Here is a 25020-nt window from a genome sequence, read left to right on the forward strand (position 1 = left end):
CATCTTTATGAAGGATTAGACTCAACAACGACAGTAGATACAAATTAATGGGAATGTATAAAATACTAAGCATAAGAAATCATCCCTCCCTATTTAAGACACGTACATACACCCAAGATGAGGGGATCCGAATTTGACAGATTAACTGTGATAGCACTAACGAGATGCTCCAGTGATGACAAATACTTGTACTTGACTTTGACTGGGCAAGTCACAAGAGATAGGACTGTCTTTTTGTCTGTTTCAATTACAATTTATTTGTGAAAAGTAAGTACTACAAAGCAGATGTATATCCTATCGAAGGCTACTCTACCTTTTGGTTCAGTGAACCTGTCACCTAAAGCCTATACTGCAAATCGGCTTGTGATGTTCAATCCTATAAATACTTCTTCCCCCTCCCTCGCAAGCTGGTACTTCTATGCAGAACACAGCTAATACCAACAGAGCACTGCACCTCTCTGCTTTTATATAAAGAAGAGGAACTGCTTGCTGGATTTCCCCGTAAGCAGTTTCTATTTCGAAAACCAAGTAGCAGATCCTAGTGAGGCTGAGGATTGTAGGGGGAGGGAACTGATAATTCCTGACTTCATCATGACCCTTCCTATGAATGTGAAAAGAACCACATTTTGGCAGGAAAAAAATGCCTGCATGTGGGGAATGATAAAATCCTGTAGTAGCTCAGACTAAATAGTGTACGAAAATCCAGGCCTGCAAACCAAACCATATGTTAACTCAGCAAGACTCTTAACCCGCTTAGACAAGATGGCATCACAGTCATGCAAATGCCTCTTCGGGAACCAGGGTTAATTTCATATCCAGATCCTTATGGAGCTTGACCCAGCAGCAGAGAGCTTTGAAAACAATATCAGGAATTCCCCAATCTATGGCCTCATTTCTCTGGAATTCCAACAAATCCCAGATCTCTGCCCAGCTCACACAGTCTACCTGCCACGAGCATCTCCCCTGCTCGCTCTCACTCATCCTCTCAACAACTCGGCCACTTTCTCCATTCCTCCCACACACAGCACGAAGGCAAGGGAGAACCTTCTGTGATCAATCAATAAATAAAGGTTTAGTGACAAAACCCCAGCAGGCTTTAAATACAATCCTCTAAAATACAAATAAACTGAAACAAAAAAGGAAGCCTGGTGATAAAACAAAACAGAGTTGAATAATCCAGAAACACATACCCATTAAATAAAACACCTCCTGGATTATTTTTTTAATTCTTGATCTGTGACAACAATTCCAAAATCCAAAACCAGCTTTAAAAGATGCAGAAAATAAACAACTGCTGCACCCTTAGAGACAAGGAGATGCTAACTGAAAAATAAAGGAATCTTCACTGTTGATGAGCAAGTCTTCAGGGACTGCTCATCTCATCCTGCCTCTGCAAGCTAATACAAGCAATTAGTGAAATGACCAGTGAAATCATCAAAACAGAGACACAGATTTCTTTTAACGCCTATAGTAGTTACATTTTTCTCTGTGAAGATACAAAAGCAGAGAGCCCTTCAATGAGAAATTCCTGTTAATAAAAAAGTACTCGGGAGAATTGAGAGTAGTGGAATTTTTGCTTAGGGGTTGAAATAGGATTCGCACTTTCAAACCTTCCCACTTTTAAAAGCAAAATGCCATTTTTGCTGAGAAAACAACCAAAATAAACCGATAAAACCCTATCTGACAAGCATGCTGTAAGGCAGGGATTTTTTTCCTCTGTGAAAACAATAGCTTTGGAGAAGGTCCATATTGCATCATTTAATGATAAATAACTAAACTGAGGGCAGTGGTTGGCACTGCTGTCACATGCAATGAAATAACACTCTCCCCCCAAGGAACCATTTCCAACTGACACAGCTGAGCTCACACCAAACCCTAGGTATTTTTTTATGCCATTGACTTATTTCTGAGTCATTACGATGCTTTTATATTCAGGCAAAAATCTAATAAATGTCTTATCTAAGCAGCTGATATGTATCTCTCTCTGGTTAAGTATACAACATTTGAAAAGCCTTCTTTATCTAGAAAGCTACACAGATTTTTAGCCATAGAGATGTGTGAATTGAGCCGAGGGCTTCCCATCACTCTTTCTGATACTCCCAGAGTCAAAAGTGCCTCTTCTTCCCAGTGATTTCCAAGCAAATGACTAAAATCATAACATGACAAAAAAACAAGAATTGGCAAAGCAAGCCAGAAAAAATAAGAATTAACATTTTTGCTCATAAAACAAACCAAATATTTTTCAGATAGGACAAAGTTCATGTCCCCCACCTCAAGACTTTGTAAAATACTGCACTTTAGACGAAGATGGCTAAAGCATTACTACTCTGTAGTATTTTTAACCAAGGAGATGCGGAAACCTTGAAACAAGGGTTCAGAAAAAAGTAATATTGTTCAAAGTTCCAAGACCAAGCTCCACCCTAGCTCTGTCTGATCATGCATCTAAATTTCAAATACTTAACCACACTGAAGAACTATTTTTAAGGTACATGTATTACTCTGACAGTGATAATATTCTGGACAGGCTGTAAAAACAATCTGCAGAAATTCTGCACAATCTTTTCATGGTGCAGATGAACCCGAACTGAACCCTCAGATCCAAACCCCCTGACCAGAGCCTGGATCCAACCCCCACAGTTGGTCCCTATTTTGAATAATGTGGTAAACCACAGCCTCAGATGCCAACACCCCTCTGCCTCGCAGGGGTGAAACCTGGGGGTGGATTCGGGGGGTTCAGAGGTCTATCCTGAAGACCTACTGCAAGAAAATCAAAACGTATTAAACTCCAGCTTCAAAAAAAACAAGTCTTTCAGGTGAGGACAGTATGTGGGAATGGAGGCTGTTTTGGCAAGTGATGGCCTGTGACAAAGCCGAAGTCCTACTTGTTTAACTGGTTTGTTGTTCGTGTTATTGCCCTCTCCAGAAACACTCACTGCCAGCCACAAGCAATTATAAAATATATTTCATGCTGTTGTATGTGTTTTAAATCTGACATTTGCTTTTGTTCCTCACTCAAAAGCATCAGCATCTTAATCAAACTGTCCGAGATCTGATATAGTATCTCCCCTATTTTTACTTTATTACAGTCTTTTTTTTCTATTTTGGGGTGGTTGCTTGGCTATGAAATTCCTTCTCCTCAGTCCTCAAAATTCTTCCTGAAAAATACCTCTCTGTATCTGGTACCTAGTTACTATAATAATAGTCACCTTAGAAACATTATAAATACACAATTAAATAGGATTCTGTTCCAAAGTCCATTAAGTCAGTAAAAATTTTTCCATTGACTTCAATGAGCTGTAGGACCAGGCCCCAAAATACTTTAAATACATTTTTTTCCATCTATAGACTGCTATTACAGAACATATTCAACTTTTTACATTTCTCCTCTAACAACCCTGCCCTGATTTCCTCGCCTTGAGACACACATTGCTATGTTAAGATGTACTTTCTTCCCATGCCAGTCTCCTAGGTGCCAGATTAAATCCCACCCCTACTACAATTTGGCATAACGCTGACTTGTTCCCCTTTCCAAAGCTTTCATCAGAAGGACGTGCTGGCTTAGTTGTTTGGTAAAAGTTTTTTAAACTCTTTATCTACTTTCTGTTACCTGTCTGCGCAGAGGGATTCGCTTTGTCAGCTTATGGACAGCGGGCTGGCTGCTGAAATCGGGCTTCTTGGTGGTGTTCTTCATGCGACACAGGATGACTGTCAGCACCATGCAGGCAATTAAGAAGACCCCTATGCAGTAAATTGCTATTTCCAGGTAGTCTGGAGATGTCGGGTATTCTTTTTCTTTTTCAGGAGCTGGATTGGAAGTTTTTAGGAGGGAACAATCATGCCACAGAGTTAGCACACAGTACAAGCATAGTTCAGTACAGTGCTTGGAACAACTTGAAATGGTAAAATATCAGCAATTCTTGCAGTGACTGTGCGACATACGGAATACTGTGAATGTTTAGGCCATCTTGCAATCTGAGAGTAATTCCTCTTTCTAGATCACTGCTTTTAACTTCTCAGTTTGCCACTGAGTGTGAGCTTGTGCGTGTATGTATACATACACAGACATATACATGTGTCTGCCTAGATAGGTAGATACATATACATTGAAATAGGGGATGATCAGGCATAATTTGGGGGGAAAAGAAAAAACTGAAGTGTTCAAACTAGGCTCAGGTTCATTTTGTTGCTCAAGTTGAACTTCAAAAGCACTGTAATTCTTTTTAACCACATAAAGACACAATTAAAGATAAAATACTGAATTAGCTAGCCTAACAGAAAAGTGTCTAAATTCACAAACAGACGTTTGGGCTTGAGTCTGCATTGCCTGTTTATCCAAAATTTTCACTGGGATCTCAAAATACAGAGGGAAGGCAGGATGAATCGGTCCCTCATCATGTTTCTAAACTCAGGTTAGGGGTTTCAAGAGAGTTTCAAGGACCCGGACGCCCAGCTGCTTAACTTGTCGCAGTTCATGCCAGGTGCCTAACTCCCCTGAGGTCCTTTGAAGAGCCCAGTGTCAAATTAAAAAGCATAACGCAAGCGAAAGCTGAATTGCTAGCAATACCTTAATTAATGAGTCCTCTGTTGTGAGGACTGCATATTTCGAGTAACCTCATCACTGGTTACTAGTCTATGAGATTAGATTTTAGTGGGAGTGGTTCTACATAGCTGTTACTCTGATTTAAACCATTTTGAAATTATCTTCAAGACAGTTATATGTGCAAGCACTGTCCCTAATCCCTTATCTGGGATTCAACCCCCGGATAAACAGCATTCCACAGCAATCAGCGGTCACTCCGCAAGCAATGCACGTTCAAGCTGAAATTTGCTTGTGCCTCATTCTAGGCTTATAAAAACATTTCATTCCAGAAAATCGGTTAAAAAAATGCTGTTCAAGCACTTGCAAAATGCAAACACTGCTAGCAGAAGCAAGCTCTACACAAGTACTGCTTTGCCTGCTTGGTGACAGACCATGCAGGCTCAGTGTTCACATAAGAGTGAGATGTAATAAAGTTGCCTTGTTCAATATATTTTAACAAAGGGTAAGAAATTATCTGCAAAACGTGGGAACATTCCACACCCGTCATATGAACCTCAGCAATATGCACATGCAGGTTTTGTACCTTTTACTTAGGATTAACAATCAATAAATGGTAAGCACAAGATGACCCAGCAAACCTCAGGTGGTTCATGTTTTTTTCAAAGGAACTCCTAAGGCAGCTGCCAACAGTTATAAATGAGAAAATTTGACTAGTGTCAAAACCAACTACGGTTACATCTTCTAACAGCTGATAACAATTTTCAGGCAATAAAGCACATTGATGTTTGTTTCTTTTAAGGACAGAAACATCATCAACCCCAGAACAGCAAGACATGCTTTGCAGTAAAAGCAAATGACTACTTGTTTTCTTAGAGCATGCAATGTTTAAAGATGCACGGAGCCGATTCCCAAGATATGGAAGGCACTGCTTCTGTACACGATCCATTGGCATTAAAATTAGAATTCCCGTAAGAGATTTGGGTGATAGGTAAGAGTGAATTTAAGCACACTGAATAGCTCAGGTATTTTAACAAACCAGGACATGACTGTGGCCAAATTAGTCCCAAAGCTTCATAAGAAACTTTGAATTTCCTCCCCTTGAAAAAGTTTACAATGATTAATGTGCTGATTTTCAGTTATCTCACTGACGTGCTAAGGAAACACAGTTCCTTAGCATTTCTGATGGATATTTAACAGATGTAAAAATATTTCAATTAAGTTCAATAGCCATTTCCCCCCTCCTTTTACGTCGTTAGGTTTTTGGAGTTGCAAAGGTGCGACAAAACTATTCATTGGCTTGAGACAACTGTGTTTAAAAAAAAAAAATAAATCATTGTAAAAGTCCTTTTCTGAGACAGAAGCGGTGCTAATTCTGCAGCAATCAACAAGGGGAAAAAAAAAGAGGAAAAACCACAGAAAGAGAGCAGTGTATACCTGGCAGAACTGTCAACCATGCAGTGTGAAAGGATATCCCAATAGAATTACCCGCCAAGCATGTATACTCCCCAGCATCCTCAAAAGTTACATTCCGTATATAGAGAACCTCAATTTCTTTGTCCGTGGTGTTAACACCGGCAGCCTAAAAAAAAACAAAAGAGGGAAGCAAGAGAAAAAGCTAGACATCGAGAGAATTCTTGTGGATAGGGAGATGGAGCCACAGGGCTTTGCACTTTGTAAAGGCAGAGGTGTAGAGATGCAAAGCTCCTTCCCCATCCACAATCCCTCATCCAAAAGGCGTTTACCAACAGGTCCCAGCTCACCTCAGAAAGTAATCAACACCCTTCACCAGACCTAAACTCACCACCTAAACATGCATGCAATCAAATAACATGGAAAAATTATCCCACAAAGCTTTTTTTTTTTCTTCTTCTTTTTTAATAAAAGAAAGTTGAAAGAAAAACAATGAGAAAACAAAGTAGGACAGAACGGGGGATCCTTCACTTGTAGTTACCTGTTTCAGAGGAATGAATTTACTATAAAAATGTACTCTGAAAGGATTAGAAAAAAAATTAAAAAAAAAAAAAAAGGCAAATTCTGCTCCAAAAGACAGAACTTAGTAGCTGTCTTAGGCAGTCTATGGTCCTTGCATCATCCACTGCACTACACTTCAATATTGTACGTTGTGCAGTGTTGCCAAATCGTGTTTTAATCTGAAGTTTGGTAATATTTGGTGGTTTGCTTAGAAGCACAGTGGAAGGTATCTCAGCTCTTGTTCAAAAAAGATCAGTTGTAGCTCTCGGAGATGTGGAGAAAAACTGGACCCCAAAGGTTCAAGAACCAGGAGATGGAAATAAAATACATTTTTCTAAATCTTAGAGACTGAAAAAAAAGCCTGGAAGTTTTGGGTTTTTTTCTGGTCTCCTTCCAGACTTGCTAAATCTCTGGCTTGACAAGTCATTATGCACCAAACCAATCAGTGTATCAGTGATTATCCAAACTCATACAAATAGAGTAAATCTTAGACCTGGAACTTTCCAGCTGTCCCCAGATGGGTGCAGCAGGGCATCAGCGTCAAGGTCTCTATGATGGAGATTTAGAGAAATTACTGTTTGCTGCTTTTTGTCTCTGTTCCCTTCAAAAATGTTACATTGAAATACATGATGAGGGAATAAATGGATTTTTACCAGACCATTTTAAAGTGAATTTAGTTGTGAGTTGTAGTCACATTGTTGCCAGTCTTTATTGTTATTGATGGGTTATTACCCGGTTAATAATGGGTGAATAACAACTGAAAAACCCTTCTACCCTGCACAGTCACAGGTGACATGGGAAGTTTTAAGTGACTAAACTGACCTGACTTATGCTTCAGTGGGTACTTATGTGAACATTTCATATATATATTATATATGTATATATACACACATATGTATATATAAATATACACTCATTAGGTCATAATTATATTATTCAACAAGTACCCTATATGTGAACTGCAAAGTACGCAGAATTAACAACAAAACTGGACGTAAACACACAGACACAAAGACACCAAACACAAGAGAGAATAAAGATCAGCATCAGAAACCAGTGCTTATGGTACACACAGAATATTGTGGGAATTTTTCCATGGCTGCTGGTGTAATACCAGTTGCATCACCAAAGGAGGATTACACATATACCACAAGGCCAAAGAGTTATCCTACAAGCTGCCTGCAGTCTCCCAAAGCACCATTTTTTCCAGCTTCTACATCCAGCTTGCTTTAAAAAACATTGTTACCTTGAATACTTGGCAGAACAGAGAGCCAGGCAGACTGGTTGGCCTCCCCTATATAATTGGAGACCTTACAAATATATTCTCCAGCGTCCGCCTCTGTCACATTGTACAGTGTCAGCACTTCAGCATTGGAACTATTTATCCCCGAATGCTAGAATAGACCAATAACACAGGAGAACAATGTCACTGCTGCCCAAAACGGACACCGATCTGTCTATGGTCCCACCACCAACGCGTCATAAGAATATGCCTTCCACTTCATACAGGTATCAGCGTCAAAACATTGAGGGTTTGGGGCTTGTTTGGGTTTTTTGTTGGGTTTTGGTTGTTTTTTTGTTTGTTTTTTTTTTAAATCCAAAGTATCAGAAAACAGCAGCGTGGGGGGAAAAAGCACCTGGGCTGGTACACCAGCTGTGTGGAACAAGATGGTATAGAGCTGGCTGTCCTGCCTGCCAGTGCGCTGAGTTTTGGCAATGCCACCCAGCTTGGAAAACTTTGGGGTTTCCTTGGTCAGGCTCGCTCAAAACGCCTGCCGGCAGGAATGACAGCACCAATATGCCGGCAAAAAACGGACATCTCTGCAGGCTCAGCATCCAGAGAACCCAATCCTGCCAACGAGCTTTTGGCAGCAGGTGTCACATTACTTTGAAATAAAGAGGCTGAAGAAACGTGAAAGAAATGGAGTAGATTGTCCCAGCTATGTTTTGGATGCGTTCTACCCATACATAAATGTCAATCATGTTCTTTAAGAGGGTTTTCATTTTTTTCTGAATAAGTCATGCCTGAAACATTCAGAGATAAAGGAGTTCACGGAAGTAAAAAAGAGCAAAACAGTGTCTATAAGCTGCACAATTAGCATTTAGACAATCAAATGTTTATCTAACTCATTATTTCATTTGTAATATAAACACTTCCAGTTTCAGAAGAAGCTCAGATCTCAAAATTCCTGGATTTACATCAAATAAATTCAATGCTTTAAAGAAGTCATCACCATCGCTAGCATCTGTAAAGCCTCACCTTTAAAACCTGAAGATACGGCAGTCCATCTGGTCCGTATTTACTGCCATTCTTCTCTACATGTTTTATCCACTGAATATGAGGTTGAGCATCACTGTAGACTTTGCAGACAAACTCGACGTCACCTCCGACGACGGCAGAGGCATTTGCTGGAAGGCCAGCTTGGAGGATGGGCCTGTGCGGTGATCGCTCTGTTCGGGTGGGGAGGGGGAGCGAGAAGGAGCAAGAGAGAGAGAGAAATAAAGATGCATAAATAAGCAGAGCTGCCAAGAAAACTGTAAGTGAACTCGAGCCAAAAAGCCCTGTAAGCCTGTTGGCTGACTCCTCTGAAATAACACTGCAGCCAAAACGTATAACAAAAACTACAGTTCAAAGGAGATGACTTGAGCACTACACTTGTAATATATAGAATAACTATTTGGGGGGAGGGGAGAAACCGTGCTTAAAAACTTTTAAGCATTTTTCATAGTTCAACTCAGCAAGAATTAAGTACAATATCCTCCTTTTCCTTTTTTGAGCTATTGTAATAAGTACATCTGGGTTTTACAACATTCTAATTGGACTAAACCTCCACAAATTAAGAAGAAAGATTATTGATTACTTTTCAAAACTGATTAATGTATTAAAATAAACCAAAGGGAATTTCTCAAAACTAGCAGCAGAAGTCTCAGCACTGAAAATCCTCACGCGGGATGCACATACCAGACAGCTCAACTTTTCAAAACGCTCTGACCAGTACTACCACGATAGCTGATCTCTACTTTACCCTCATCCAGCAGCAGAAATACCAGTTCGTTCTTATTCTGAGCAGGACGCAGGGAAATAAAGAGTTCTCTGGAAAACTGCAGTGTATTTAATGTGAGCCAATAGAGTTTTTAATCTATAGACTTGCTTAAGTTTACGTCACTGAATATACCGAGTGTACCCTGTGTCATCTGGGTGCCCAGAGAGCCACTGCAGCCAGCGGTCCCAGCCCAATTTTTGCAATACATAGTCTTTGGGGAAAGCCTCGATGCCCTCAGCTATGACGGCGAGGCAGCTTTCCATCACCTCACTAAGCCCGATCTAATAGCTGCTAAAACCTTCTGGGTGGTGGGCAGCGCATGAGCCAGCTCCCCAGCCCCCCGGACCACCAACAGCCTTTTTTGCTGGACAAGGCAAGTGGGCAAAGCATAAAAACTTTCTCTTATGTCATGTTTGAATGAGAAGTCTTCAAAATGACAGCCCTGGTTACCAAATAGCTTTATTATCGAGTGAGCGGGATGGACAATGCCACCCTTCCCAGAAAACCTTCAGAGAGCTGCAGTTTCATCAGCCGAGCTGGGAACTCACCACCTTCTTCACGCAAACTTGATTCCGTCCATTTCTTTTTACAAGAAAGTAAAGTTAATACTAACCTACATATACTTTCAACTTATGAATTAGAAGTGAAATGCCCATTGCCCATCCCCAGCCTGAGTTGAGCTGTCTGTTCTCCCCTTCTCCAGGAATTCTTTCGAAGATAAGTAAAAAACAGTGGACCTAAATATTTATTTTTAGAGGCTGTACACTGTGAAAGCTTTGCCCTTATGAGCCAAACCAACTGAATTTCAAATCAAGTGTTCCTTCTTAAACATACTAGTTTCCAATAAACTGTTTCACAAGCAAACATTGCGAGTATAATAGCAAATAATGATGCCCATGGAACAATGGGATCTTTTATGCAGTCCAATATATTTGGCATGCAGCAAACATCTACTGGGAATTTATTCACTGAGGCTATGCTGGCAGCATACTACAAAGCAGCAGTCTTATTTTACTTGTGGCAAAAGTGCATTTGTGTTGCAGTTATTAAATTATTCCATGGCTATGTGTGTCATTTTCAAAGATCTAGGAACGGTTTAATATTTTTTAATTTGTAAATTACAGTAGAAAATATAAATTACTATTTTACAGTTCTGGAGTGAACTTTTAGTTTCTCACCTTATACTAAATAAGCTCTAATTCCATCTCCCTCGCTCCTTCATTTGGGTACAAAAACAGCAAGCAAAAATCTCTCTTTAATAGAAACCTTACACCATCTTCCAAAACTTATTACAGCTGCCTTCAGTATAAAATGAAACCTTAGAGAATGTTATTTAAAATGTTTTTTAGAAGTCAGTAGGCCTCATGTTTCATTTCTCCACATCAGGGTTTGATTTCCTTTGTGACCTTATTCTCTGCCCTTAAACAAACCAGAGAATGAGACCTGAAACATCTTGGAAAAGTTCCTACTATGCCAGCATCAACACATGAAATGTGTTTAGTTTATCCCGATAGCCATCAATGATTTAATCTTTTATTGATGACGGTCAAACATTTCCTCTACCAAAAAAAGAGGAGGCAAAGCAAAGAAGTAAAAGCGAAGTTCTTACATTCTTGGTCCCAAATTCCTTTAAAAAAAACTAAATAAAGTGCAGGCATATGTATCGGTGTATGTGTATAGCCACTTGTGAAATGTCTTCTCTAAGGGTAAATATGTTAAAAATAAACTTTAGTTGCCCTCCAACATATGGAGCGATGATTAGTGTTCGTCAACTCCCCCGCTTCAGCAGAAGGGAGTATTCCTATGCCCACACAGGCAAACAGCACAGAAAAATATAGCCATCATGATGCAAATTCAGCAAGGTTTCCTGACAAACCTGGAGTCCAAGGACCGCAAGAAATATACTCGGTATTGGGGAAAATAACTAAATATGGAGAAATTTCCACTAATTACAAATGACGAAGTATAATTCTGTACAGTACCATTTTTTGGAAATAGTCATTTCAGGATGTTACCCTGTCTTTCCTATTTCTTTGCAAACAATGCACATCTAAGGACACTGCTTAAGCATAGGTACTGTCAAAACCATCTTCATAAATCTCACATCACTATTTAGCATTTAAAATACAAGCCATACACTTGTAACCAGGTATCATCACTCAAACAACTGGCTACACTAATATTAGATGGAAACGGTGTGCTCTTTTTTACTGAAGACTGGCAAGAGTCAAAGTTGCCTTTAAAAAAAAAAATCTTAAATATAGTGACCATATAAATCTCTAGTTATTGAACTCAGACAAACAGTATTTTCATACAAAACAAGTTGGCAACCAATCTCATAGCTCTGTAGCCCTATTGATTTCAATATTCCCCTTGCTTATTAATATTGAATTGAATCAGAACCTCAAGAAATAAATCTTTGCTCCCTGACCACTGAAATTTCAGTGTTCCACTCTCATTGCTAACACATTTCAAAAACAAGTCAACAGCATATGCTATAATACAGGAAATCACCCCGTAGATTAGCTGTCTTCAAGCATACTAAACAGTACATCATAAGGACCATAAAAAGTAGTAGATACTAATTTTATTACCATAAATATTAGTTACTTAGTGAACTACATACAGGATCTACAAGGTTTTTCATAGACATGCCCTGCTTTCTCAAACACACCTTTTCCTGGTTCAACTGAAATGTTTCAGATGTTTAAAAGCAAAGGTAATGGGTATTTAAAAATTTTTTACATTGAAAAATATTTTCCGTACACTGATCTGAAAGTAACTGAGCCAAACTGATAATTACGTATAAATCTCCATAGGTTACATTTCATTTTTATTCTAGTTCTTCCCAAAGTCTAACTTTATAATACTTCTTAAAGAGAAAGCGTGCTTAATGCTGGATCCCAGCTTAAGAGACAGACACCAGCTGGCTTCCTCCAACTTGCAGTTTAGACACAAACCCAACATCATCCCCATTTGAGAAGTCAATTATCTACAAAAGGCAGAGCAAAAATGATTGCTCACGTGAGGAATATCATAATCAATGCTACAAGCATCTAAATATTACACCACCATAGAAGTGCCCAGGGCTTGAGCATTTCTGCTCAGAATCGCTTGAGCAATTCTGCTTGCTTATCTGTAGACAAACAGACTCACTATCTGAAAAGACAACTGACAACGAGACCCACCCAACGGCTTAGAAGAAACTGCCATTTAGCCTGTTAATGTTAAAACTTCAGAATACCTTCCTCCAAGAGAGAAAACTGCAAAGAATCCAGGAAAGCTGGAAAATTCCAAGTTTCCGAAAAACTGGCGCAATGGAAGGAGCTGCCCAGGGAGCTCCCAGCCCTGCAGGACACCTCGAGATGGGTGGGAGCCCATCCTGCCACAGACGATGGAGGGAGAAGTGACTGGAAGGACTAGCTTGGAAATGACTACTGGAGCCTGCACCCTTCACAAGGAGGTCCTGAGAATTGGCTCGTTAAGAAGTTTAACTCCCTGGACAGGTGTTACAAAAAGCCCTCATCTCTCTCCCATCCTTGGCTTTATCTCCTCCAATTTTTTTTTTTTCTTTTTTTTTTTGCTGACCAGCTGCAGCCAACACAGAGGGCATCAGAGAGGAGAGAGACAGGAAAGTCACGATGCAGACATACGAGGTGAAGACACTGGGGTACAGAGGTGGGCGATAGGGGCCAAAACCCAACTTTCACAGCCAACAGACCAGAAGATGCGGTCCCACCACTCCAGTCCTAGCGCGGGCTGCGCAGGGATGGAAAAACCGCGGGACGAGAGGCTGCTCGCCGAGCACGCCGGCGGAGGGAAGCCGTAGGGCAAGATTTGCTGCTGCCAGAGGCCCAAGTCGAGCGTATTGTGACTGAAAGAGCGGCTCTGCCGCTACTGGAGTGCCTTGGCAGGGAGAGGAGACAATAACCCCGGAAAGGGCGAGCGCTGGGTCCCATCCCGAGGCCAAGTCTCCTTAGCAACCTGGCTGTGCCAGGGGCTGAGAAGAGCTCTGGTAATTGTCTATCCAAGGCTCCTCGTCACCCTAGCACAGACAGTTCAGGACCTTTCATGGGAGCTAAAAGCCAGAACCAAAGCCCATTGAAGTCAGGGGGAAAACTCACATGGAATTCAATGGGCTTTGGATAAGGCATCTGATTCATTTCAGAAGAAAAATGAAAACTACTCTTATTTTCTCCTTTTGAATGTGCTCGTTTCCTCTCCTTGCAAATGTGTGATTCAAGTGTGGGATAGAAAAATAAAAGCTGAATGGCAAATGCAAGACCAGACATGAGTTCTGGGGACAATGAAGAGATCCTCAATTAAGGGGGGGGAGGAAGGGGAGAGGGAGAAAAAAGTTATCTAATTCTTTTCCACAATTTTTCATTAGGCACATTTATCAGAGTCTTCAACACCAGTTTTGAAATGCTACTGAATCCTAAGGAGTCGTCTTGACAGCTGCCACTGTGAAGTTACAGAGGGCTCCTTCAAATGATGCCTCTCAGTGCATCAGTAACCTTTCTGGATCGATAGCCCCCGGTAGAGATTTTGTGTATACAGCCATCACTGAATAAAAAATGAAGCAGTTCCAGCTGTCTCTCTGCTTAACCGAAAACACAGACCCACCGTGCCCTCTTCTTCACTTGCCCTGGTCAGCACAGCACGTTCAGCTCTAGTTGCTTATTTTGCCTGGCTCCGAGCTTGGGAAGCCTTCAGCAGCAGTCTGGACCCCGTTCGCTGAAAACACTGCCCATTCCCAACAACGTTCCTTCCAATCGTGCAACATCTGTTGCTTTGGAAAATGCTAATTATCCTGTAAATTATGGGTCTCAAAAGCATCCTACAGTATTTTAGGCCAGACTGTAATCACAGCCTCTTGCCTTGGCTTTGGCTCAGCATCCCAAACTTGCAAGATTGACTCTTCAGCTTTAGGGGAAAAAAAAAAAAAAAAAAAAGGAAAAAAAAAATCACAGCCTTTTTTATCATACACTTGGACTGATATATTTCTCCCCTGTGTTTCATCCTCACCCGGTACCCAACACTGTCCCACCACTTCCAATGAGCCATGTACCTAACATGGAAGGTCCCAGAAGGCTGCCGAGGCCTGGGAGCAGCACTGCTGATAGAGGAACGTGTTGCTACCTGGCTCTGTCCCCAAATTAACTGCATATGTGCTCTCCTATCCAACAATGCGTCACGTCTGGGGATTCCCTTGGCAGATACTTTACAGACAGATGCATATCCGCCTGACACATCCCTCATGCCACCAACTGATCCACGGACAAGCCTCATGGAGTGGGAAGCCAGTGGCATCACCCAACACCCAGAGCCCCCTCCTCATGCCCTCTTCCAAACTATAACCATGGGATTACCAAAACTGCTCCAACAGCAAATGCCATAACTTCTCAGGTGACTTAACCGCTGCCTGGAGTTGACAGGACGGTGAAACCTCTCACGTGTAGCTCCAGCTTCCCACAGGGCCAGTGTACCCTGGGCCGCATCAAAGCTGAAAAATCATTTCTTCTCAGAAGTGGCACTAATGACCATTTCAGCCAGCTTAAGGGAACAACTCGGTCTACCTCTGCAAGCCGCTCTGTCTCTACGCTCAATTTTTGGCATCCCTGTTGAGACTGTACACATACATACTATTATTGCTGGCTCTGATGATGTTTTTTGGTGGTGTGAATAGCTACCACTGGGTGAGGGCATTTACTAAAGCCACTGGGCCAACCACAGGATATCAGTCCCTGATCATTACCTATTTGGGCTAAGTACCAAGCATTAAAAGAAAGATTAAATGTTTATCAATCCCTCACCATTCAGTGAGTAAAGACCTTTCAAGTTTCTATCCTGCCCCAGCTGACAGCAGAGGAACCAGTTTGCAAGGAGAGACACAAGGATCACTGTCCTTCATGAAAGATCCCACCTACACAAGTTGCAAATCTGGCCTCGGTTCACAAGCACTCAGAGGCTGGATTAATTATTGCTCTCTGAATTAGAGAGCTCTTTTGAGGAGACTTCCAGGAGCAGGCAAGGCATGAGGAATTGCAACTCAGATTTCTCTATAAATCCAGCATTATCCAAGTTCATACAAAGGACCTGATTTGAAACTATACTTGCTCCCCATACGCCTAGGTGGAGTGGCATAGGAGGGGTCTAAGCAAACAGATGTCGGAGTCCCCACAGGAATGTCCTCCTTCAAGGTAGCTTTCTACCCATGGGCCAAGCCAAACCTTTGCTTCCTTTCTCCAGCAATAAGCAATTGCTTACGGAGGCCTGTGCTCTATGAAATGCTGGAAGGAAAACACTGCTAACTCCACCATTTGCTCCACGGCGTGGAGAAGTAAGGTTCGGCGCTGGCTTCTCCTTCAAAAGATCAGAAGCCACTGAGCAGGTGTAGGCAAAAAGCCTCTACTAATTAATGTCATACACTATATATACGTGAGCCAGGAGCTGAGCAGCTTCTACCAGCTGCACATCAGTTTGGTTTCCTTTCTGCATAATATGAAGCGCTGCGTGTTGTTTATGGCCAATTCAGAAGTGCTGCTGAACTGCCATGTTCCATTTATATGTACATACGTACGCACCCTTCAAATCATCGCTTCCTAGGTAATTCATACACGCCAAGGTAGCATCCACAGCAAGTTAGAGACAACGCTCTTTTCCCAAACTCTGCAAAATCAGAAGATGTTTTAAGGCTACAAGGAATAACAAATCACTGCCATTAAACACTAAGAGATAAAGACCATCCCCGGCAAGAACGCCTGATAAAGAACAGGAGCCGTTCAGGCAGACTTATGGGTCAGACCAGCACTACCAGTGCTGATGAAATCATGCCTTATAAATGTCGCCATCTTTTATCAGTAGGCACTAGCCAACAAATGTTCAGAATATTCAGAGTTCCTGCACAGCAGGAATCTCCACGTATAGCACTTCCTATTGGCCCAACGCTACTCGAAGAAGTCACCTCAGTGGCCAAGAGCCCAACGGGCTATCGCTGCAGCTGGAGCTCCTGGCCCTCACAAGTGAACCCGGCAAGGCCTGGAGCGGCCCGGGGATCTGCTCCTGCAGACGGGAGTGAGGGCCTAACCTCCATAACCGCCTTCCAAACTCCCTTTGCCCTCAAACTTAGAAGCCTCTTCGATAAACCTGAGGCATTTCTTGCTCCTGCTGTGTCACATACTTCATCATTGCTGACTACCGGGCCCAAACGTCCATCTCTGCTTTGGTTCGTGGACCGGTATCGGCAATCAGCAAAAAGCGAGACAGCAGGGAACCAGACTCCACGCGTTCCCTGCCGTCACTGAATACTTTCTCACAAAACTAAACATTTGAACACTGACTATTAAAGAATTTTAGTTCTAAAGATTAAAATTTCATCACAGACAGCAGAAGCAGACCCATTTGCTGCCCGCAGTAAAGCCTTTGCCAACCTATCCAACTTCCTTTTGCCACCCAACCCCTCCTACTTACCAAAGCCAGTCGAGTAAAAGGCAGTGCCTTTTTAAAACCTTTACAGAAACTAATCAGGTGTATTCAAACTCTTTGTCCTTGGCTTCACCACCTTCACCTCCGATTTGAAGTAATGGCACTGTTTCTCCAGCAGGCAAAGCTCCCACTGATGTTATCCCATCTGTCTCTTTGGATAGCTCTACAGCATGCTGTCCTATGTGCATTTTAGCTAAAATTCATCCTTGCATAACACCTTTACAGTGTAAGTTCATCTGCACAACTCTTTCTCATATGGCAGCAAGCTGGGCAAAAGAAAGCAAGCAAGACTGACTTATTTGGCTTGATACAGAGCCCGCTGATGTCAGTGAAAACAGTAGGGGGGAAAAAAAAAAAAACCAAACTCACAATCAGAACTAGTTAAAAGCTATCCTTTCAAATCACATGTATATCAGAGGGTTAAGAGAGACGGGAAGATCCAGCAAGCCCAGGGCTAAGGCAGGCAACGTGAACGCTCTTGTTTTAAAACGTGAAATTATCAACAGGGTTTTTAAGACCAGTTGGTCCTTAAAGCAAAGCCCTACTGTCAGGTTGACGCAGCATGGGTTTCATCAGCCCTGTGGAGCAGAAAAAGTCATAGCAGCAAGAATTGTACAACACTAATCTTGGAGCTTACTTGCAGTATCCCTCACACAGTGCACGCATAAGCAAAAGCTTCGTACGTGTGTGAACAAAGAGGGGAGAGGCCTTATTTTAGTGTGAACAGAACATGGGAAACAGAACAATGAGTAGCTGAAATTTTCATTGAAATTCTTTTCAGTGTACCCTAAAAGAAAAAGGCTTCAAGAGAATATGAAAAACAACTTGTGACTTCTCACAGACAAGTGGTAAAATTTTATTGTTCTGGCTGTTTCCAGAGACTGCATTAATTTTTACACACAGAGATACCGTCCTTTGTACTGTGCACAGCTCCCAGCACTCAGCTGCTCTATAACAACCAGAGACAATGCTGGGGTCCAGCATCTTTGGACTGGGCTCTCCAGTAGGCTCTGCCAAAGGTTTACCGTATGCCTGGCAAATAGCATCTCTCCCACAGGGATGATGTCCTCTCCCAGCTGCAGCGGGTTTAACTCACCAGTGCACCCAGTGATGCCATAAAGCACACAGTGGGAGTTATTATTGCTGTTGTTATTGTGACCTGACTGCATATTTTTCATCCTCCAAATTTCCTTTCCTGAAAACAGCTCTGCCTTTAAAGTAAAATGGAAAAGATTATGTAAACCTTTAAAAGCCCTCTTACATTTCTACACTTCTCCCCCTCTTCTTACACAGCACACTTGCTCTATTGAGCAACGCAGGTGTGAAATTATCGGAAGGACCGCAGTATTCTCCCTTCCCCAGCTAGACACGGCCAACCTGGTGGCCGACTGACCCTACCCAGTGTGCAGGCTCTCGGGGCAGGAGAGAAGCTCCAGCACCCAGAGTTTCAATGCTCTCTGCTGGACCATCCTGGCTTAGCCTCAAGCCACGTCTATGTTGGACCTCACTCAGCCTTTGGGCTTCCCTTCCCTGGTGATGAAGTTTGCCATCTTGTGGTCCCATGTGAGGAGGGGAGACATCCCTCCATCACCACCACTCAAGTCTGCAACACAGAATCTGTGACCTGTTCTAAACGTTGGAACAGATGCTGAAGACTACTACTCTTGGGAAGACCCTGATTATACACATTTCTCATTACATTTCTAGTAATTCAGGTAAATCCAGGTGAAGTTTGCAAGATGCAACAGCGTTCATAGCAAGCACTTAGGCTGGCCACGCTTGGACGTGAACTTTGTGCTCCAAAACAAGAAAGTTCTTCTCTGTTACTTTCTACAGTTCTTGACCTCTCTTCTGCACCCACATTTTCCTGCCTTTTAGCGTACACTCTGAACGACCAGCTTCCTACGAAGCCCAGAACCAGCAGCACCATCACCAGCCTCTGGCTGAGCACCAGGTGCCAGAACTGCTTTCTGAGAATATTGCACTTGAAAAGTGGCGGGGGGGGGGGGGGGGGGGGGAGTCTTTTTTTTTTTTTTTTTGAATACTCATTCAAATGTAGACAAAAGTGGGTTTCACAGTCTAGACAGTGCTTTAGCACAGATATCAAAGGAAACGTACATTTGAAACCAACTGCTGAAATGAAATTATGTTGCTCAGTAATGCACATAATCCAACCTAATAGCAGAAACAATGCTGCAGATAAACACTAACCAATACATGTACAATCACTTGTACACGCAGAATACATGAACAACTTAAGAGCAACTGTTTTGATTACCTAATTTGTGACAGTGATTAAAAATCCCTAAAAGTAGATATAATTTTAGACTTTCACAATCATCTTGTAAAAATGGTGAAGACTAACTTTATTCCAACTAATACACTGTCACGCTGAGTTCTTCACTCAGCTCAAGTTCTGACAGTATCAGTGTTTTTCTTTCATGAGCAGTCAGAAGTTTCAACATATTCATGCAACCTTTTAAAGAGCAACCTGAAAAAATAATCTTAATACTTTAAATTTACAGAGCAGTTCAATAGTCAAAAGTGCTTAACAAACTATGATTTTTAATGTGGCTTTTTATGTTTAAATGGAACAACTGCTGTTGAAGCTGCACCATGGGAACGGTAGTAATCCAAAGATGACCTGATGACTTAAAATCCTGAAAACCTGTAAAACGAAGCCACCTCTGCATCTCTCACCCTCTTACCCATCTCTACCCCGATACCATCCCTCAAAGTTTTTTCTCTCCCGCATTGCAAGCCTCTGGGAAGACTCCTCACACCCTTTCACTCTTATCTTCCCAGTCCTGACCTCCCCCAGCCTCAGCTCATTACAGTCACACACAAGCCCTGATGCCTACCACTGAGAGCCATCTCCATCCCCTTCCACCTCTACTACAGCTCTCTTAATCCTAGTTTAATCCCCAAAACCGCCAGTGTGGTGGTCGCAGTCAGGATTCATCTCGCCCCCCACGGGCAGCTATCCCATTGCAGCCACGGGGCTGGCCCACCTCTGCATCTCCTCCCATGCTCAGGGACAACATGAAGAAATGCAGGTGCAAACTCCTCATTAATAAGGGAGACATGATTAATAACCTTGTGTTTGCCTTTAATATGATCCATTCATCCAGTCTGTATCACAGTTCATCTGCGACTTTTCTATATTTGTGATAACTTAAGCTTTTATTTATTTATTTATTTTTAAGAGGATGTAACTTTACCAATCTACTGCCAATTAACACTGCCATTTTTTTCAGTAACAAAATTGTTAGAAACGACTGGATCAGGTCAAAAAGCCCCTCTTATTAGGCACAGACATGGCTTTTGACACGTGCCAATTGCACATTTAACAAGGCAACAGTCTTGTTAGCATCTTCAGACAAGTCCTGCAAATTCCTACTTGCATTTCCACGACTAGGATACTGCACAAATTAGAAGGCATGATTAAAAATGATAATAGCAGAGCTGAAACAATATCCTGTTCATCATTCATCAAAAGAAAGAGAAATACCTGCCTTGGGGCTGTAATAAGACAGAAAGTGGGACAGGGAGACCAGTCCTCCCCCAGCAGACTCTGCAGGAAGCATTCTAAACATGACAAATTCACTGTTCACCCAGCAGATGAAGTAATGACACTAGTATTTGTCCATAAAATGTAATTTAGCCAGACTACTCCAATGAAATCAGAAGCTTTAACGCTATAAAACTAGGGGGTTGGAATTTTTTTACCTTATTAAGAAAGGGGGGGGGAGAACACAAGCTTTCGTTTTCCCTTAGCTGAACCATCACACTGTGGTCTTTGTTTTCAGGAGTGAACCGCACAGCCTCCAGCACTAAACAATTTGCGTAATTTCTTCTCGGATGCGCACACCTTGCCGAAAGCCTAGTGCCAGGTGTAAAGTCCACACTTGGGCTTATCAGTACATTAAATAAAATCTTCTTCCCTCGCAGCCTAACCAAATACCTGAGGGCAAGCATCAGTGTGGATTCCTTCATGCTTCCAGCCCCTGTCTCATCACGTCCCACGCCGCAAGCACTTGGGTGAAGACATCAAGCCAAAGCTTGTCCAGGTAAAGAGCCAGTCAACAACTACAAGCACACCTGCCAGAAATGCAAGTTTAGGCTTGGTTGTAATACCTACACTTAACTCCTGCCAGACATTAGTGATGCAACGTCCAAGGCATGTATTTAGTTGGTGTCAGTTCCTTTTTCGTATGTAACCTGAATCCTAAAAATAATTCTTTGGAAATTAAGGAACATACTAGAGTTAAGTCAAACTAATTCTGAACTTTATTTTGACAAAACAAACCTCGGCAAAAAGTAAATAACAACCCATATGTTTTTAGGAATCAGGGAATGACAAAATGGAAACATGTCTTTAAAAAAAATAATCTGTGTGTCTGTGCCATGTTTGCAGCTAGGGACTCTGAGAGCACATGAAAATCCAAAAATAAAACTGACTAGAAACAAAGGCAAAGTTTTGTATTCTGCCTAAACTAAGGAAAATCTAAACAGTGAAGTACCAATAGCAAAAAGTTGATTCCATTTTAATCAAATTTTTTTTTTAATAGTGTCCTGTAAAAAGCAAGAGTAAAATTCATCATAAAACCCTCTAAAACCTCCCAGAGTTCAAAATAAAAGCGTTTTTCTGCATACTCGTCAGTAAAACCACTCATACATGAGATTTCTGGGGCACGAGCTTTAAACTAAGAGTCATTTAAAATGCTTCCTGGATGAGAAGTTATTCTCACGCTGCTTTCATATGAAAATACGAATACTGTTAAGGAACAACTGCATGGTACTCTGCCACCTCTGGAGTTCACTCCTCAGTAATGAGAACCAAAAGCATAGCTGTTAGGCAAATAAGAAGCTGGTCAAAGTACAGCTAAACTGGCTGCAAAAGGACTTTTTTAAAAAAATATATTTGTGACAAGTTATGTGCCTTTTTTTAGTAAACAGCGGGGTCTTCTTATACATTCTTGGAAGATGTGTCGTGCTGTAGCAGCTGCTTATAAAACCCAGTAAATGAGGTAATGTGCCAAACTTCATCTGAAACCAAACCATCTTTTGTTTCCCTGGATGATGACTTTAAATAGGACAGAAATGGCTACCTGCACTAGGACTGTTCAAAGACTAGCCTTTTTTTTGCCGTTAAAATATAAATTCAATTAGTTACTTCCATGTTTAAACAGAACTGCCGCTGCTGAAATTGTACTCTAGCGATAATTGCAATCCAAGAGTGATCTAATTATATACAAGTCTCAGTGGCTCCATTCCCACGTTGCTTCCTACAACCCGGATTCACTACAATACAACTCATAAGTGAAAACCACATCGTTTTCATTCATTCTCCCTTAAGACTGCATGACTTTATATATGTTTAATGAGAATGGAGTTAGTCTATTAGTAAGCTTACTATAAAAATGCAAGTTTCCACCTACTGTTAAATACAAAAGGAGAGAAAGGCACTTCAGCTGCATGTAGAAAAACAGCTGATGGGCTAAACTGTACAAGGGAAAGAACATTCTTTTAATTAAGGTACTGGATTAGGATTCAAGTACCAGCTTTACTTTTTGGCTCTGCCACCAGCTTCCTGTGTGACCCAGGGCAAGAAATTTCATCACTCCACAGCTCGGTTTTTCATCTATAAAATGGACAGTGACATTTCCTTCTCCCGGCCTCTCCGCATTTCGGTTGTAAGCAATTACCGCGCGCTGGCACATTGCCTTGGACAATAAGTATCCGATATTAATTGAAGCCTCTGGGTAGTACTCCAATAAAAAGCTAAAATCAACTCGTCTCCCTTTCACGGGATCCTCACAGAGTTTTGTATCGCCACCATTTGCCGCTACTGCAATCTAACACATTTGTATCCCTGAGCAAAGCAGGCTGCTTAAGTCCTTGTTTTGAAATGGAGGAGAAGGAGAGAGGAAAAGGCAGTCGATTGGGGTGTCCCGAACATTTAAAGAATAACTTTGTCCAACACAGAACATCCTGGCCAACTCAAATGGGCAATTCCCCACTAACACTGCCAATATGCACAAGTATCCTGTGCAATGTAGAGAGGCTGCCAACGACTTGCTGCTTTTTTCTTCAGTATTTTCTACTCCCATTGTAAAAAATTCAGTGCAATGGTTTTGCCAGGTTTGTAAATTTGAATGAGACCATCTGAGCTGAGTTGACTATTTTAAGAGGGTTCTTGCAAGTAATTACAAGGTAAAAACGAGAATACTTCACACCTACATTCTGACTGAAAACTACTCAGCCCTGCTGGCTCCAGGCTTTTAATTGTCAAAAGAATTCAAGGTTTGGAAAGTTATTGGCATCAAGTAATACTGGATATTCCTAACTAGCACTGTGTCATTATTTGGCAGGATTTTTGCTGGGATACCTCCCAAATCTGTGACATAATCAGAGGGTTCTCTACATTACACCATATAGTCAGATGCTCATGTTAGTGTAATACGTTACTGTGTTTAATACCATTTGCTATTACTTACACTTAATCAACTCTGGAACCAGTTAAACCATATAGGAAAAGCAATTTCAGAGGCTTTCAACTAACAGTTTTGCACACACAACTTGACCTAAAAATACAACCTGAAGTTTGAAAGATGCGGTCTACATATGCAATTGCTTCTAAACAAACATCCATAACTCTCCACAACCCCGTGGGAACTGAAAATTCATATGAAAACAGAAAAAAAAACCCCACAAAATTAACTTCTGTAGAACTGTCTTAACTAGAAAAACGGTCAGCATTTCCCCTTCTGGCCAGCCTTAATTTACTGCTTCAGCAATTTTATGCCCAACCTCCACAATTATTACAAGCTTTCAGCAACTCAGAAATGGCTGAGCTCTCTAACATCAATCCTCTTTTTAGGTTAAAGTCCCAATGCCGTATCTCTTGAGAGACGCACAGTAAATTCAACACTGGTATCTTCGGGTGCGCATTCCCATACGTATGCTTTCAAAGTAAACTAACAAATACACCCTTTAACTGATCAAATTAAATGCAAAAGGAAGTAAAACTATTAAGTACGCAGAACTCCAAAATGCAGGTCGTGACTTGCAAAAGTCACCTTTGGACTTCTGGTTTCATATCTCACAGGGCCCAAGCATCAGAAAATGCTGAATATCTGCCCAGGGAAAATCAGGGCTCCTTTGGGTGCCATCAGCTGGGTACGCAGCACCCCAAGTCACCAGTCACTTTTGAAAAACCTCATTATTTACTTTTCTGCCTCTCTACAGGAAAGGAATAGACATTTAAATAAATGACATAATCCTTATTACCATTCCATTCATTCATGCAGGTCACTATAATTTACTGCCAGGAAAAATAAACTTCTGCATAATATTCCTCAATGTAAGACATTCAAAAGGCTCAAAGCAGGAGAGGAGGTGAGAGGGCTTCTGACAAATATTTGCTCAAGTGACCGCATCATCGACGAACACATTTGCTAGAAAAATGGGTGAAGAAATTTACAGTCAACATGAAACATGCCAGACTGGGACTGGGGTAGTAACGAGGAAAAGAAGCAGGGGACAGAGAAGGGAAGGGGAATTTTTAACCAATTTTGTTTCAGCAAGGAAAACTCCCAATATTGCAAAACTGGCTTTTTCCTTCCATGCAGCCTACTAAAAAAGACTTTTAAGCAAAACCAAAGTTGAGTCAATCTAGGCTCCCTAAAGGATTAAGAAAAAAAAACCCAAACCCAAAAAACCTCCAAGAATCCCGTAACTCATCATCTCCTTACATTCTTTCCGGGCCAGGCTCTGTAAATTGAGCCTTGCTCCTGGCGAGCCCACGCGAGCAGCCCACGTCCTCCGACAAGGTGGTCGGCAGAGGACAGAGACACGCAGAACACAATTGACTGCCGTCTCTGGCAGCCATTGCTGCTGCACTCTCCATAAACTTTGTTTAAACAAGTGTTCAGATGAAAATGGCTTTGCCAGTCGCTCGGTTCACCTCAACAA

General features: G+C 41.6%; 1 protein-coding gene across 9 annotated transcripts in view; it reads right to left on the reverse strand.

Annotated features, from left to right (window-relative positions):
• The window catches only part of FGFR2 (fibroblast growth factor receptor 2), an 84363-nt gene that overhangs the window by 23917 nt on the left and 35426 nt on the right, over positions 1 to 25020 (reverse strand). For 3 of the 9 annotated variants that reach the window (XM_052799322.1, XM_052799325.1, XM_052799319.1), the window contains 3 exons: positions 8772 to 8962; positions 7758 to 7905; positions 3601 to 3804 (listed from right to left, as the gene is read on the reverse strand). In XM_052799322.1, the coding sequence (XP_052655282.1) occupies positions 3601 to 3804; positions 7758 to 7905; positions 8772 to 8962 (543 nt within the window). Of the gene's footprint in view, positions 1 to 3600; positions 3805 to 5974; positions 6120 to 7757; positions 7906 to 8771; positions 8963 to 25020 lie in introns of all 9 variants that reach the window. The other 6 variants (XM_052799323.1, XM_052799326.1, XM_052799320.1 and 3 more) reach the window with 3 other exon arrangements.

Source organism: Harpia harpyja, chromosome 10 (genome assembly GCF_026419915.1).
Source record: "Harpia harpyja isolate bHarHar1 chromosome 10, bHarHar1 primary haplotype, whole genome shotgun sequence".
NCBI classification, from domain to species: domain Eukaryota; kingdom Metazoa; phylum Chordata; class Aves; order Accipitriformes; family Accipitridae; genus Harpia; species Harpia harpyja.